Source organism: Artemia sp. Qi Xiang Cuo, chromosome 20 (genome assembly GCF_049724085.1).
Source record: "Artemia sp. Qi Xiang Cuo chromosome 20, ASM4972408v1, whole genome shotgun sequence".
NCBI classification, from domain to species: Eukaryota; Metazoa; Arthropoda; class Branchiopoda; order Anostraca; family Artemiidae; genus Artemia; species Artemia sp. Qi Xiang Cuo.
The window spans coordinates 17,156,445-17,170,448 of NC_142813.1; the positions used below are offsets into that span (position 1 = coordinate 17,156,445).

General features: G+C 36.0%; 1 protein-coding gene across 3 annotated transcripts in view; it reads left to right on the forward strand.

The window, feature by feature from the left end:
• Nckx30C (solute carrier family 24 member Nckx30C) overlaps positions 1 to 14,004 on the forward strand; it is a 182,628-nt gene that overhangs the window by 72,019 nt on the left and 96,605 nt on the right. For all 3 annotated transcript variants that reach the window (XM_089106384.1, XM_089106385.1, XM_089106386.1), the window contains exon 3: positions 7,092 to 7,324. In XM_089106384.1, coding sequence (XP_088962510.1) covers positions 7,092 to 7,324 — 233 coding nt within the window. The remainder of the gene's footprint in view (positions 1 to 7,091; positions 7,325 to 14,004) is intronic.

A 14,004-nucleotide genomic window follows, 5' to 3' on the forward strand; every position in this document is an offset into this window, starting at 1 on the left:
AAAGGCAATAGATTTATATTATTGTTATCAAGATTCTGTTCTTTAGAGTTTTTACGATTAGCGCAAGCCACTTCTTATTTCCAAAAACTGTTTTAAGCTTTGCATGTAAGTCGTCACTAATTGTCACTACGTTTCTACTCTTTGAAGTTTCCACTAAAATTAGCGCGGATCACTCCTTATCACAAACTGTTCAGAATTTTACATGCAATTGCTATCGTCTGAGTCCTTACTTACGATTTATATTACTTTATGGGTCGCTATTTGTGCAATGTATGTTTTTAAATACTTTTCCATGGCTAAAATTTGCTGCCCTTAAAAACCCTCTTCTTCTTTACGACATTTCCGATTTGATAGATTGTCCACCCTCTTTAAGTTCAGGAAAGGAGTGAGGAGTAACAGAAAACGGCAATTCGAACTCATTGTCAATTTTAGCCTTACCAGGCAATTTGTTCTCTTTTCTGAGGGGAGAAGTCATCAGGTCACCCATTTCCTCTTCACAGAAAGGAGACGTCGTTAAATCAGCCACTTACTCTTGTTGATTCAGGAAAAAATCTCATTAATAGGACAGTTGTGAGTCAAGGAAAATCCAGATCAGAAAATTTTCGAAAATAGGCAGATATTTTTATTTTGAAACTATTCAATCGATTTAAAAAAAAAAGAGGTTACCTGATGAAGCTAAATAGCAAAGTGGAAATTTAAAACGAAGAAATAATATCGCTTCTAAGCCTTTGGATGCTCTTTTTTCGGTTTTAAATAGGATAATTCATGATTATTTTGTAGACAAATGCAAAGTGAAGTTGTATTGGCGATGTAGAGGCTCTAGGCTAATCTCCAAAAATTTTGATTTTAATCGGAAATCTATCGTACGAAAGACAAAAATCAGGATTTCTAGAGTTTACATGATATTTAGTTGGTTCTTGATTTCAAGTAATATATACTTATATTTCTGCAGTTAATACATTATATTACTAGCATTGCTAGAATAGCTTATACTACACACTCTGAGTGGCGAAACAAATGAATTATCTTATCTATTATTATTCAATTTATTATTTGTTTAGGCTGATCAATAGCTTTTCAGTTACTAAATATAATTTGTTTCTTTATTGAGTTTCTTTGATAATTCAAATTGCATACTAATTCAATTCAATTCAATTTTATTCAAGAAAAAACATAACACGGACATAATAAAATAAAGATCCTAGAAGATAACTTGTTAAGGACCAAAAAAAGAAAAAATTAAAGTAACACTGAAAAAAAAATAGAAGAATAAAACATGGGTAATTAAAGCAAATTGGTTAATAATGGAAAGATTAAATTATATTATCAAGTTTTGTTACATTTTTATACAACTTGCAGAAACTTGTGGCTAGTTCAACACTGGAGGGTATTTTTTTTCCTTTGAATAATAGATTTGTAAATGGGAGATTGCTGGGCAGCACTAGAAACGCATTTAGGAATTTTAAATGCTCTATTGGAGGAACGGAGACAGTGGGCTTCCGAATTGTTAATATTATAATAGGTTAGTAGTAGAGGTAGAAGATTATGGTGGAAAGCAGAGTAAGCAAGCGATAAGTTTAGTTTTTGTATGATTTGATCAAGTGGAGCTATGCCAAAATCTGAATACAAATCACGGGTTGAATATAGACGGGGAAGCCGAAAAACTGCTTTAATGGCAGTAACTAGAAACTAACAATTTCATGACACGTTAAAGACTGAGCCTTGTATGTTAGTAAGTTATATCCTGTGAGCTATCAAAGGCTTTTGGGCCTGTTAGCAATATTTTTGACGAATTTCCTTTTTTTATTCTGCTGTAATGTTTTAAAGAAAATGGGGAAATAAAGACAGAGATTCAAGTGAAAAAAAGAACAAGATAATGGAGAACGAAAATTAAAAATTCTTTCGTTTAAAAAAACAGAACTTTCCATTTTCTAAGCTGAAATTGCTAAAAGAATGTTGTGACACCTCCAAAGGTTGAATAATAGCAAACCCTCACAAACGATTGTTTTACTTCTCACAAACAACAGAAGATCAACAACTTGAGAAAACTCTTTTCTTCTCCTTAAGAGGGATCTCTTGTTCTCATTTAAGAGGCATAGATCAATTATATTCAAGAGCTATTCCCTTGCAAGAGTTTGATGGGTCAGAAAGAAAATAAAAGATTGAAAGACAGAAGAATTCAAGATAGTAAAACCAGGGGACTATGCACTAGACAACATCAGATACACCTGATTCCGATTGGCAGGACTGAAAACATGAACAAAAGACCGGACACATGGTCCGGATAAATCTGATGCTTGAGAGATCAGGAAGTGGAGCCAGTGGCCAGATGTTTACCTTACAGCAGACACCGATCTATCTCTTTTTGAAGAAAAGAGATAGATCTTCCAAACAATCAGCCTGCAGATTGTATTTGGTCCTCCAACGATCACATTATGACCCTGATGTCCAACGATCACTCGCACTGATGACCCGAGAAAGCGTTCCGAAAAAGCTGTAAATTATTGCGAAAAGTTTTAAATAACAGTTAGTTCTTGTTACCTTTAAAATCTTGGGAGTAAAATGCACATAATGTGGCAAACTATTTACTTAATTTTTCCAGAAGGAACAAATTGAGACACCAACACAATTATCAAGCATTTCGTGGTAACGCACTGTAATTAAAAAGCGACCAGAGCTAACACTAACCCAAATTCTAAAAAAGAAGGAGTTTTAACAGCAATATATACATCAAAACAATCTGCTTTTTTATAATCATTCCAAACATACAAAATTTTCAAGTTTAAAGTTACGCATCAGAAGCTGTGAGCCATACAAAAAGGTAGAAAACATCCCCAAGGGGCCAGTGATCTTAATGAAAATTACATCATCAAATTCAGAATACAGGAAAACTCTTCTGTAGAGGTTTGACTACTGTAGAGTATTACTGTAGAGTAGTCTACTGTAGAGTATTACTGTAGAGTAGTCTACTGTAGAGTATTACTGTAGAGTAGTCTACTGTAGACTACTCTTTTGTAGAGTATTTGACTTTTGTAGAGGCCTTCGGCCTCGACCGAATCCGTTAATTTTGAATTGAAAATCAAGTATTTTGCAGTAGGCATCAAGACGTGGCTAATTGTAATAAAAGAGCCAAGACAGATAGTCCGAGTAATTGAGAGGCAAAAATGTTTAAATGAAACGCGTACAAAATGCAGATTTTTACAATTTTTCTTTTGAAAATGAAAACTACGGATGTGTGATTATTTGTCCCCTTCCCAGGAATTGCCAGGACGAACAAGTGGTGCTAAGAATCAGGAGAAGACTCATTCGAACGGAAATTATAGGGTCTAGTTTCCTTCTTAAGTAGCCACAAAGTCTGTGACATAGGAAGGGGATGTTATCAGCCAATTTGGGATACCAAACTACAAGTTGACCCAGACAGGGCAAATTCACTATCCATTGAGAATTCTGAGATAGCCAATTAATTTAGAATTATTTAAAAACTGCCTTCTGAGCTTCTTCGCACTACCTATTCACAGAAAAGCGATTTCAAAACAAGACAGGAATTCCATGGCCGCTTACAAACTGTCAGATGTCTCCCAAGAACGGCAGCTGAGAGTTCAATATCAGCCCTCTCTTTCTTTACTTTTGCCTCATCAGTTGCGTTCTGTTCAGCGCTTTCACAATCCTTGAATTTTCAGGGATTTGCCCTGAAAATCTCACAAAAGTGGAGGCGCAAAAACGCTTGAGTATATAGAAGTGTCAACCTTGGTGTCACAACAATGGTCAATATTTTGATATAGCCATTTTATTCAAAATAATCCAAAATCTCAATATCTTTGCCTCCAAGAATGACAAGATTTCCCCATAGCCCGTGGAGCAAGGGTTGCACATTATGAAATTTGTCAGTTGTTTACATGTAGGATTTATTATTGACTAATCGAGGGAATATTTGATCCTGGGTGTTTTCGAGAAGCCTAAGGATATTGAGTTGAAACTAAAGGGATTGTTTGTGTATCTGCAATATCATCGGAACGATTAAGGGTATTAAGTTGAAACTTTCATGGCTACTTCTACCACTTTAACTACTACTACTACTACTACTACAACTGCTACTACTACTGCTACTACTATTACTGCTACTGCTAGTACTACAACTACTACTGTAACTACTGCTACTAATACTACTGCTACCACTACTGCTGTTACTACTATTGCTACTACTACTGCTACTACTGCTGCTTCTGCTGCTACTACTACTACTACTACTACTACTACTACTACTACTACTACTACTGATACTACAACCACCACTACTACTACTACTAGTACTACTACTACTACTACTACTACGACCACTGCTACTACTACTACTATTACTACTACTACTACTACTACTACTGCTACTACAACTACTACTACTACTACGACTGCTACTGCTACTAATACTTGTAACTGGGACTATTTGTGACTCCGGCTACTTGTGGCTGCGACCACTTATGACTGTGACCACAACTACTTCCAACCGGGAACACTTGCGACTGTGACTACTTTTGGCTACTATTACTTGCGACTGCGAACACTTATAACTGCGATTACTTGTGATTACGATCGCAACTAAATGTGACTGCGACTACTCACGACGGCGACTAATTGCGACCATTGGTGACTTTGACTGCGGCTGCTTGTGAATTTGACTTCTATTGAATGTGACTACAGCTGCAATGAGTTGTGACAGTGACTTTAACTCCTATTGATAGCAACTCTGACTTTTCACGGCTGTGACTACTTGTAACTGCAATTAATCGTGGCTGCGACTACCTATGGCTTGTGGTGTGACTACTTTCGAATGTGTCTACTTGCGACTGCGACTACTTCCGACTAGAAATTCTTGCGTCAGCCTCTACTTGCAACTACAGCAATGGGTACTTGCAACTGCGATTACTTGCGACTGTGACCACTTACGGTTGCAACTACTTGTGAATCTGACAACTTGCAACTGCGATTACCTGAGACTGCAACTACTTGTGGCAGGTACTAGGATTACTTGTGACTGTGACTGCGACTGTTTGTGACTGCTACTGCCAATGCTATCACTACTAGTACCACTGCTATTGCTTTTACTAATATTACTCTTACTAATACTACTACTAAATCAAAGAAGAGAAATTACAGTAAATAATCAAGTCTAACTTACAACGAACAGATGTTACCACAAACAGAATTATAGGGCTAATGCCTACTATGCTTTCTAAAGACCAGTATATATTAACCTGCCAGTCTATGTTCATCAGTTTTTTTCAGTAGCCTTGGTTATTATGGTTATTTTCTCCTATTCTTACTCGATGTTATGACAAAAAAAAGACACAGCTCGAAACATAGATTGATTTCAGTAAAGTGCAAATGGCATTATGGTTTTTCAGACGCATAGGAGGCAATAGACTTCCTCCTTTTTGAGGAAATTTCTAGTCGTTTTAAGTCTAACTTGATTATGTTTTTGCCATTTCTCTCCGTCCCAGGTTTCATTTATTGATTGAAAGTGATCTATGTTAGTTTTACGCTTCAATTATTATTGGACTTTATTTCTGCTCGTCTTTGGTTTAATCTACTTCTTAATTTTTATTTATTTTTTTGAAAAACTTCTTTTTTTTCAAATTAATATAAATTAGACCGTTAATATAAACATTTATTTTAAAGCTTATATAATTTGTAAATATATGATTTCTAGTCAGCTATTATGGAGGAAGAATGATGGGTCATGGCATAGATAGAGAAACGGTGTCTGATTCCTCAAGAGGGGAATTTTTACACTCACATTTTCTAACTTTCCGTGAGCATTCAGGTAAATATAAATGAGGGTTTGAGGGAGCTTTAAATTAATATCTAATCTCCACCCTTTTCGAGTAATCCAGAATATACGAACTGCGGAGCGATAACCCGCTTCTTATTGCAGAAAAATGTTCTTTTTTTTTAACCTAAAAGATTACGTTCAAGTTCATTCACTGGCACAAACGGTGGAGGGTTATCTTGAGCGATAACCTAAACTCTACTTCGTAATTATTAAACATTTGTGTGGTAACGAACTGTTAGTAAGGAGTAACTCATACCTGCAAATTAATACTAAAATTTTTATATTTCTATAGATAATTAATTAATTCAAAATTGTGTGCTTTCAGTTTACCGCTTTGATGAAAAAAAGGTTTATCTCTTATTGACAAAAAACGTATGTTCGTATGCTAAATATTTATTTACCAAAACTGTATTAGTTTTATGTTGGTTTTGTTTTAGGTAAGGACTGCAAGTTAACATTTCCCCAATCTTTTTCTTTTTTTGCATTATTTTAATAGGGACATACCAAAATTAGGTAAAAAGAGAAAGAAAAACGAGACGAATTTTGTGCTCATATCCGGACGAAAAATGTTTGGAAGTCTCGTCCAAACGAAGAATGTCTTCTCCCACTAACATTACGGGATAGGACTGTAAAAAAAAAAAAAAAAAAAAAAAAAAAAAAAAACTAATCGAGAAAACAGTGAGTTATACCTCTTTGAGAAACTTAACTTAAAATATATGAAATTTTGATAATATACTTTTAAAAGACTAAATATTCGAGTTTTTCATAGGCCTTGGCTAAAAGTGGACATGTTCCTATTGTGTGTGAAAAAGGGGGGGGGGTGACTGTTCTAATAAGGAGTAATACGATATCTACAAAAAATGTTTTATAAGTCAAGTATTTCCCTTTAATACATTGTAACATCCTTTCTTAGAATTTGTTTTGATAGCCCACAGATAACCATCAAGAGAATCATAATATTTTGTCATAAAACACAATTTTATCGTAGAAAATTTATTTGCATTTTTAGATCTTTTTCCAATCATCGTGTTTTCTAGGAAATTATAGTCATCTAAATTGAGAATTAAATCGATATTTTACCAGATCTCAAGCCTCCATTCTTAGATTCTGCTTTTCGTCCTATCCCTCCCCCTACCCCAAAAAAGAATATGAATCTGAAGTTGAATTGGTTACATATTGCCTGTAGGAAACTATCCTCATTGTCTAAGCTAGTTTTAGATTTGATCACTAAAGTCAAACTCAATATCTGAATTTTTTTAAGGTCAAATTGACGAGAAAGCAGATAAATTACACGCAATTGCATCGCTCAAGGTTCTACTTGACGCCACAAAAACACAACAGAACGGCATCGATAATCACTCAATCCGCAGTACTCCACCACTGGGAAACCATTCGAGCACAGCTGGGAGTCAGGATACTGAGCTAACTCCAGTCGATTCATTCGTCACACCAGAGGGGGTAAAGAAGGGTCACCTTAATGGCGTTTCACAAATGGTACGAGTTATAGAATTTTTTTCTGCTTTTCTCCTCGAGAGAAATGAAATGATATTTTTTGATCAGCCAAGAAAAAAATCCTTCTAGTGATGGAACAATCATGGTTATTGTTTTGTAATTAAATAAAAAACAAAAATCCGAAACAGAAGTTTTCGAAAGAAAATTAAAGGCCATATTACACTTAAGATCAGATGAAACAGAAACCTACAATAATTCAAACTCAAATCACCCAGAAACTACTATTAAATAATATAAGAAACCCAAAACGGAAAAAAATAATATAAGCAATCATAGCAAGAAAACAGACAACAGGTACTAATATAAATGAATAAATAAACCTTAAAACGAGTAAAGCTTAAATTGAATATGCAAATCAAACTTAAAATGAACAATAGGTTACCTACTGTATGTTTGTTTTCTATGATTGTTTATTTGATTCCTGTCCGTTCTGGGGTTCATTTATACTTCAATAGCAAAATATTTTTGTTCGTTTTAAGGTTGATATGCATACTCAATTTAAGTTTCACTCGTTTTAAGGTTTATTTACTCATTTATATTAGTACCTATTATAGGTACTAATATAAATGAGTAAATAAATCTTAAAACGAGTGAAACTTAAATTGAATATGCAAATCAAGCTTGAAACAAACGAAAATCTCTAAAAATAAGAGTTTGGGTTTTGCCTCCTTCGCTTACTGTAAAATTCTAAAACCTAACGCATCATTGGCGCTTTAGTGAAAACTATATGTGTTTTGAACAGTCTTAGAAGTTACAAATAAAATCAAACTGAATGTCTGATATATAATTCTATTAATTTTTGAAAGATCATCAGTTCAAGATTTTATTTCACTGTACTTTTATTTTCGTTTTCAATGCTGCAATAACTGGAACAGAACATATTTGTAACATAATTCGTTTTTAGTCAAGCGCCAATGAAATAGGCTTTTTAATTTTACAGTTAGGGAAGGGGGAAGTATCCAAATTATTGTTTGTAGTGAAGCTATATTTGTCTTAAACAGTCTTGGAAAGTACTAATAAAATTAAAATGAATATTTGATATATAATTCTATTAATTGCTGAAAGCTTATCAGTTCAAAATTTAATTATACCGTATTTCTTATGTCTATTTTCAATGTTGTAATGAGTATAAAAGAGAATATTTGTAATATATTTCGTTTTCAGTAAAGTACTAATGATGCAGTGGGTCTTAGACTTTTACAGTGAGAGAATGAGGCAAAACCCAAACTCTTGTTTGTAGAGATTTTTGCTCGTTTCGTGCTTGATTTGCATATACATCTTAAGCTTTACTGGTTTTAAGATTTATTTATTCATCTGTATTGGCACCTGTTGCATGTTTTTTTTTTTTTCGCTCTGATTGTTTATTGAATTTCTGATCGTTTTGGATTTATTCCTTAGTAGTAATTTTTGGTCTTTTTGAGTTTGAGTTATTGTAAGTTTCTGTTTCTTTTGATCTTAAGTTTAATATGGCCTTTACTTTTCTTTAGAAAACTTCTTTTTCGGAAATTTTTTTTTAAATTAATTTCTATTCGTATTTGATTGCCAAAGTTTCAAATTTTTAAAAACTCCCTAGTTCAAATATAATTTTTTATTCCAAAATAAATTAACAGTTTTTACAAGAACTAATAAAATCAAACTGAATATTTGATATATAATTATATTAATTGCTGAAAACTCACCAGCTCAAGATTTTGTTTCACCCAGGGCCGAATTTAAAGCTTGGACGCTTCGAGGCTCAAGCGTTTTTGCCGCTCTTTTTTTTTGCAAGATTTTCGGGGAAATCCTCAAGACTTCGAGAATAGTAGAAACCACAACGCCTAGTGAGCCTTTTGGTCAATCCTGGTCTGGTTTCACATCAATTTTCATTCTATTTTCAATGTTGTAATAAATACAAAGGAGAATTTTTCTAATATAATTTGTTTTAGCAAAGCGCAAAATACGCAGTTGACCTTATACTTTTGCCGTTAGGGAAAAGGGCAGTAGCCATACTCTTGTATTTCCATGATTCTTGGAATGATTCATGGAGGACCAGGGGTCAGTTCCCTTAAGTCTTGGAATAAAATATTGTTAATAATTTTTTTAGAGGGGGAGGGGGTCGGAACAGGGATCATTTGCCGAAAATTTTGCCCTCTGGTTCATTTTGATTCTTAAAAAGGGAACTAGAACTTTCAATTTCCAATACAATGAGCCCCCGACGAAGTTATATGATCGTTTCTTCCATAAAAAAAACTTATATGCCCCAGGGTTCTGGGGGACTGTGTAAACCCTGGAGTTTACTATATGAAATTTGGTCTATTTTGGACAAAATGAAAATCTAAAATTTTTGATTGGACTCATTTGGGGAAAATACAGTTGGTGGGGGGGGGGGGTAGTTTCTGTCAGATTCTTTTGACTCTTAAAAAGGGAACTAGAACTTTAAATTTCTTGTCATTTGAGTCCACTCCGAAGTTTACCTCTCCCATAAGAACCTTATATGCATCCGGGCATAATTTACAATCATTTCTCAGGGCTTTGGGGGGGGGGATTATGTTGACCCTGAAATTTTTGTTATCTGATTGTTGGACTATTTAAAAAAATAGCTATCTCTAAATTTTGATCGAATGCATTTGGGAGAAGAGTATGTGTGTGAGGGGGAAGCGGTATGTAGATGCCCTCCGTTCACTTTTGACTCTTAACAAAGTAACTAGAACTTACAATTTCCAATCAAATGAGCTTGGGGTAACTTGTAGCTGTAGCCCTCTGATCACTTTTGACTCCTAATAAGGGTACTAGAAATTCCAATTTACAATTCAATGACCCCTTCTGAAGTTTATACTACCATCCCTTCCATAAAACCCTTATATGCCCTGAGGCATAACTTACAACACGTGTTCCAAGGTTATGGGGGGGGGGGCTGTGTTATCCTTAGAGTTTTGTTGTATGATTTTTGGTCAACTTTGAGAAAAATGGCTAAATAAATAATTCGATCAGACGAATTTGGGGAAAGAGGGTTGGTGGATAGGGGGGCTAGTTGCCACTGGATCGCTTTTGACTTTTAAAAATAGAATTAAAACTTTGAATATCCAATCATTTGAGTCCCCTCCGAAGTTTATACGACCAAATCTTCCATAAAACCTTAAATGCCCCCCGGACTCACGTTACAACCATTAGTTCCCCCGCGCTCTGGAAGGGAGTGTGGTATGTTGATCCCGAAGCTTTGTTATCAGATCGTTGGACTATTTCAAACATTTTAATTGGATACATTTGGGGAAAAGAGGGTGTGTGGAGGGGGGGGGGGTAGATACTCTCCGATCACTTTTGACTCATAAAAAGGTAGCTATAACTTAGTAAATGTCCCTTCGATCTCTTTTGACTCTTTAAAAGTGAACTAAAACTTTCAACTTTCAATCAAATGAGCCCTCTCAGAAGTTTATGCGAGCATCCCTTCTATAGGAACCATATATACCCCCATGGACAAACTTATAACGCCTACACCTGGGCCCTGGGGGTTGTATCGACCCCGGAGTTTTTATTAAATGATGTTTGAACTATTTTTAACAAAATGGCTGTCTCAAAATTTTATCGAATAGGTTTTGGGACAAACGGGCAGGGGGGGGGCGGCTAGTTGCCATCTGATCTCTTTGGACTCTGAAAAAGTGAACTAAAACTTTTAATTTCCAATCAAATTAGCCCTTTCTGAAGTTTATACGAGCATCTCTTCTATAGTAACCATATATGCCCCAGGGCCTAATTTACAAAGCCTGTACCCGGGCTCTGGGGGGTTGTGCCGACCCCGGAGTTTTTGTTATATGATCTTTGAGCTATTTTTAAAAATATGGTTATATTACATTTTTATCAGATATATTTGAGAAAAACGGGCGTGGGGAGGGGTATAGTTGCCACTGGATCGCTTTTGACTTTTAAAAATGGAATTAAAACTTTAAATTTCCAATCATTTGAGTCCCCTCCGAAGTTATAAGACCACCTCTTCCATAAAACCTTAAATGCCCCCCGGATTCACGTTACAACCATTAGTTCCCCCGCGCTCTGGAAGGGAGGGGGTATGTTGATCCCGAAGCTTTGTTATCAGATCGTTTAACTATTTCAAACATTTTAATTGGATACATTTGGGGAAAAGAGGGTGTGTGGAGGGGGGGGGGGGGTAGATGCCCTCGATCCCTTTTGACTCATAAAAAGGTAGCTATAACTTAGTAAATGTCCCTTCGATCTCTTTTGACTCTTTAAAAGTGAACTAAAACTTGCAACTTCCAATCGAATGATCCCTCTCAGAAGTTTATACGAGCATCCCTTCTATAGGAACCATATATACCCCCAGGGACAAACTTATAACGCCCAAACCTGGGCCCTGGGGATTGTGTCGACCCCGGAGTTTTTATTAAATGATGTTTGAACTATTTTTAACAAAATGGCTGTCTCAAAATTTTATCGAATGGGTTTGGGACAAACGGGCAGGGGGGGGAGTTGCCTTCTGATCTCTTTTGACTCTGAAAAAGTGAACTAGAACTTTTAGTTTCCAATCAAATTAGCGCTTTCTGAAGTTTATACGAGCATCTCTTCTATAGTAACCATATATGCCCCCAGGGCCTAATTTACAAAGCCTGTCCCTGGAATCTGGGGGTTTTGCCGACCCCGGAGTTTTTGTTATATGATCTGTGAGCTATTTTTAACAATATGGCTATATTACATTTTTATCAGATATATTTGGGGAAAACGGGCGTGGGGAGGGGGATAGTTGCCCTCCGATAGCTGTCTTAAAAAGGGCACTAGAACTCCCGATTTCCAATCGAATAATTCCCCTTTGAAGTTTATACGAACACCCCATCCATATGAAGAGGCTATGGGAAAAGAAATTAATAATAAAATATTGGAGCCTTATGGCCTTTACTATAGGCAACGCTATAGCTTTGCCTCTAATATATGATCGTTATATGATCGTTCTTTCAAACTGAAAATCTAAAAATTTTGATTGGACGAATTTGGGGAAAATACAGTTGGTGGGGGGGAGGGGTAGTTTCTGTCAGATTCTTTTCACTCTTAAAAAGGGAACTAAAACTTTAAATTTTTTTGTCATTTGAGTCCACTCCGAAGTTTACCTCTCCCATAAGAACCTTATATGCATCCGGGCATAATTTACAATCATTTCTCAGGGCTTTGGGGGGGGGGGATTATGTTGACCCTGAAATTTTTATTATCTGATTGTTGGACTATTTAAAAAAATAGCTATCTCTAAATTTTGATCGAATGCATTTGGGAGAAGAGTATGTGTGTGAGGGGGAAGCGGTATGTAGATGCCCTCCGTTCACTTTTGACTCTTAACAAAGTAACTAGAACTTACAATTTCCAATCAAATGAGCTTGGGGTAACTTGTAGCTGTAGCCCTCTGATGACTTTTGACTCTTAAAAAGGGTATTAGAAATTCCAATTTACAATGCAATGACCCCTTCTGAAGTTTATACTACCATCCTTTCCATAAAAACCTTATATGCCCTGAGGCATAACTTGCAACACTTGTTCCCAGGTTATGGGGGGGGGCTGTGTTATCCTTGGAGTTTTGTTGTATGATTTTTGGTAAATTTTGAGAAAAATGGCTATATAAATAATTCGATCAGACGAATTTGGGAAAAGAGGGTTGGTGGATAGGGGGGCTAGTTGCCACTGGATCGCTTTTGACTTTTAAAAAGGAATTAAAACTTTGAATATCCAATCATTTGAGTCCCCTCCGAAGTTTATACGACCACCTCTTCCATAAAACCTTATATACCCCCGGGAAACAAGTTACAACCATTAGTTCCCCCGCGCTCTGGAAGGGAGGGGAGTATGTTGATCCCGAAGTTTTGTTATCAGATCGTTGGACTATTTCAAACATTTTAATTGGATGCATTTGGGAAAAGAGGGTGTGTGTGAGGGAGGGGGGGTAGATACCCTCTGATCCCGTTTGACTCGTAAAAAGGTAACTATAACTTAGTAAATGTCCCTTCGATCTCTTTTGACTCTTTAAAAGTGAACTAAAACTTTCAACTTCCAATCAAATGAGCCCTCTCAGAAGTTTATACGAGCATCCCTTCTATAGGAACCATATATATCCCCAGGGACAAACATATAACGCCTACACCTGGGCCCTGGGGGTTGTGTCTACCCCGGAGTTTTTATTAAATGATGTTTGAACTATTTTTAACAAAATGGCTGTCTCAAAATTTTATCGAATGGGTTTTGGGACGAACGGGCAGGGGGGGGGGGGGGCTAGTTGCAATCTGATCTCTTTTGACTCTGAAAAAGTGAACTAGAACTTTTAATTTCCAATCAAATTAGCCCTTTCTGAAGTTTATACGAGCATCTCTTCTATAGTAACCATATATGCCCCAGGGCCTAATTTACAAGGCCTGTCCCCGGGCTCTGGGGGTTTGTGCCGACCCCGGAGATTTTGTTATATGATCTTTGAGCTATTTTTAACAATATGGCTATATTACATTTTTATCAGATATATTTGAGGAAAACGGGCGTGAGGAGGGGTATAGTTGCCACTGGATTGCTTTTGACTTTTAAAAATGGAATGAAAACTTTGAATATCCAATCATTTGAGTCCCTCCGAGGTTTATACGGCCACCTCTTCCATAAAACCTTATATACCCCCGGGACACAAGTTACAATCATTAGTTCCTCCG